General features: G+C 42.4%; 1 protein-coding gene across 1 annotated transcript in view; it reads left to right on the top strand.

Annotated features, from left to right (window-relative positions):
- si:ch211-250c4.3 (uncharacterized) overlaps positions 1-1734 on the top strand; it is a 47584-nt gene that overhangs the window by 31412 nt on the left and 14438 nt on the right. The window contains exon 4 of the mRNA XM_032542007.1: positions 1060-1222. Coding sequence (XP_032397898.1) covers positions 1060-1222 — 163 coding nt within the window. The remainder of the gene's footprint in view (positions 1-1059; positions 1223-1734) is intronic.

Raw genomic sequence — 1734 nt, forward strand, 5'->3', positions numbered from 1 at the left:
TGTGTGTGTGTGTGTGTGTGTGTGTGTAGGCAGAAGTGCAGTTGGATGTGTTGTTCTAGAGGCCCGTTTGAACCTTGCCTCACAGTGGGTGAAAGGTAACTTTAGAGCAGGGAAAGAGATTGTGAGGCAAAAATCAGGAATGCCCTTTACATAATGAGCCATTTGGATTGAACGGGGAAGCCATGCATGCGTGTCTGTGTGTACGGGTGTATGTTTGTACTGTATGAACAATACAAACACAACAGAACAGAAAAAAACACGTCCCTTTAATCTCCACCCCCCCCCATCTCTGCTGTCGTAGGCTGCATTTGCGTAGTTTGCACTATTTTGGGACTTTACACGGAAATTATGTCATACTGTAGTTCCCTTTCAGCGGACATGGAAGGATGTGGACCGCAATTAGGCGGATGCTCTGGGATGACTCACAGGATGAGCATATTGACACTGTACACACACACACATCCTCACACACACATGCACACGCTCAGACGCACACAATATGTGGCACTATCTTTGTGGGGTCCCATAATTGACATCATGCATCCCTAGACTCTTACCCTAACCTTAGCCATCACAGCTAAATGCCTAACCTTAACCCTTACCCCATAACCTAATTCTAACCCTAATCCTAAAACCAAGTCTTAACCCTCAAACAGCCCTCTAAAGTCATGGGGTCCAGCATGTAGGCATTTCTTCTAACCAATCACAATCATCTTGGGCGGGGCTAAATGCCAGAGCCACGGTGCCGCTGCAAAATAGCCTCTGGAAGGAACTTGTTTGGGTGGAACATATGGACGTTCAAAAGTGGTTTGGTTTTTTGAGAATTTCCGGAGTTACCTGAAGAATCCGGAAATAGAACGAGACACAAACTAACTGTTTTCCTCCATCAGTGGTGATGATTTTGACAAAACTAATATTTAAAGGCATTCATTTTAAAATGTAAACAAGGCAATCAGTTTCTACTAGTTTCTAGGAAATGTACACTATGAAGTCCTAAATGAAGAATATCGTGATGTGGTACATGTAAAGCAGTTTCCTTCCTGCCATCCTTGTGAACAGGACTTCTTCCAGCAGCACTGCAGCTGTGGAGCGGCCAGCTTGGCTTTCCAGGACGTTCACAAGAGACACTTCAGAAGTGAGTGTCTGTCCCCCAGTGGAACCCTCTCTGACCTGTCCACCATCCACGAGGTCACCTGGCGTCCACTCATATCAGCCAGAAGAGGTACAGTCATGGCGTACTTGCTTTATTTACAGGAAATATAAGATACATACATTGAAGAGGATGCATAATCATGTATTTTAGCCAAAATTCTTTCTATATGTACAGTATGTGGACACTGTACATATATATAAATATATATATATATAGATTGATATACTCACCATACTATTAAGACAGGAATCTCTGTGTGTCTGTCTGGTTATCCTGTTACCGCATGCACTGAAAGACATCACCCACAGCACGCTGTTGTACGGATGTTGGTGCTTTCACAATATTAATATAATGAGAGTTTGGATAAATAATCACCAATAATGTAGACACAATGACTAAGTGGGTAAAGACAAACAATAACAATAAAACAGCTAGTAAGTCTGCTGGGAACATGACATCACTTTACTGCCATGCAGCCTTTAAAACCAATATGATATCCAAAATTTGATATTGACTTGAGTTGCGTATTTTATAAACGCTTTGGGGGCCAATTTGTATTAGTTTTTCAGGGGTACAATGAC

The sequence above is a fragment of the Etheostoma spectabile genome, chromosome 17 (genome assembly GCF_008692095.1).
Source record: "Etheostoma spectabile isolate EspeVRDwgs_2016 chromosome 17, UIUC_Espe_1.0, whole genome shotgun sequence".
Classification (NCBI taxonomy): domain Eukaryota; kingdom Metazoa; phylum Chordata; class Actinopteri; order Perciformes; family Percidae; genus Etheostoma; species Etheostoma spectabile.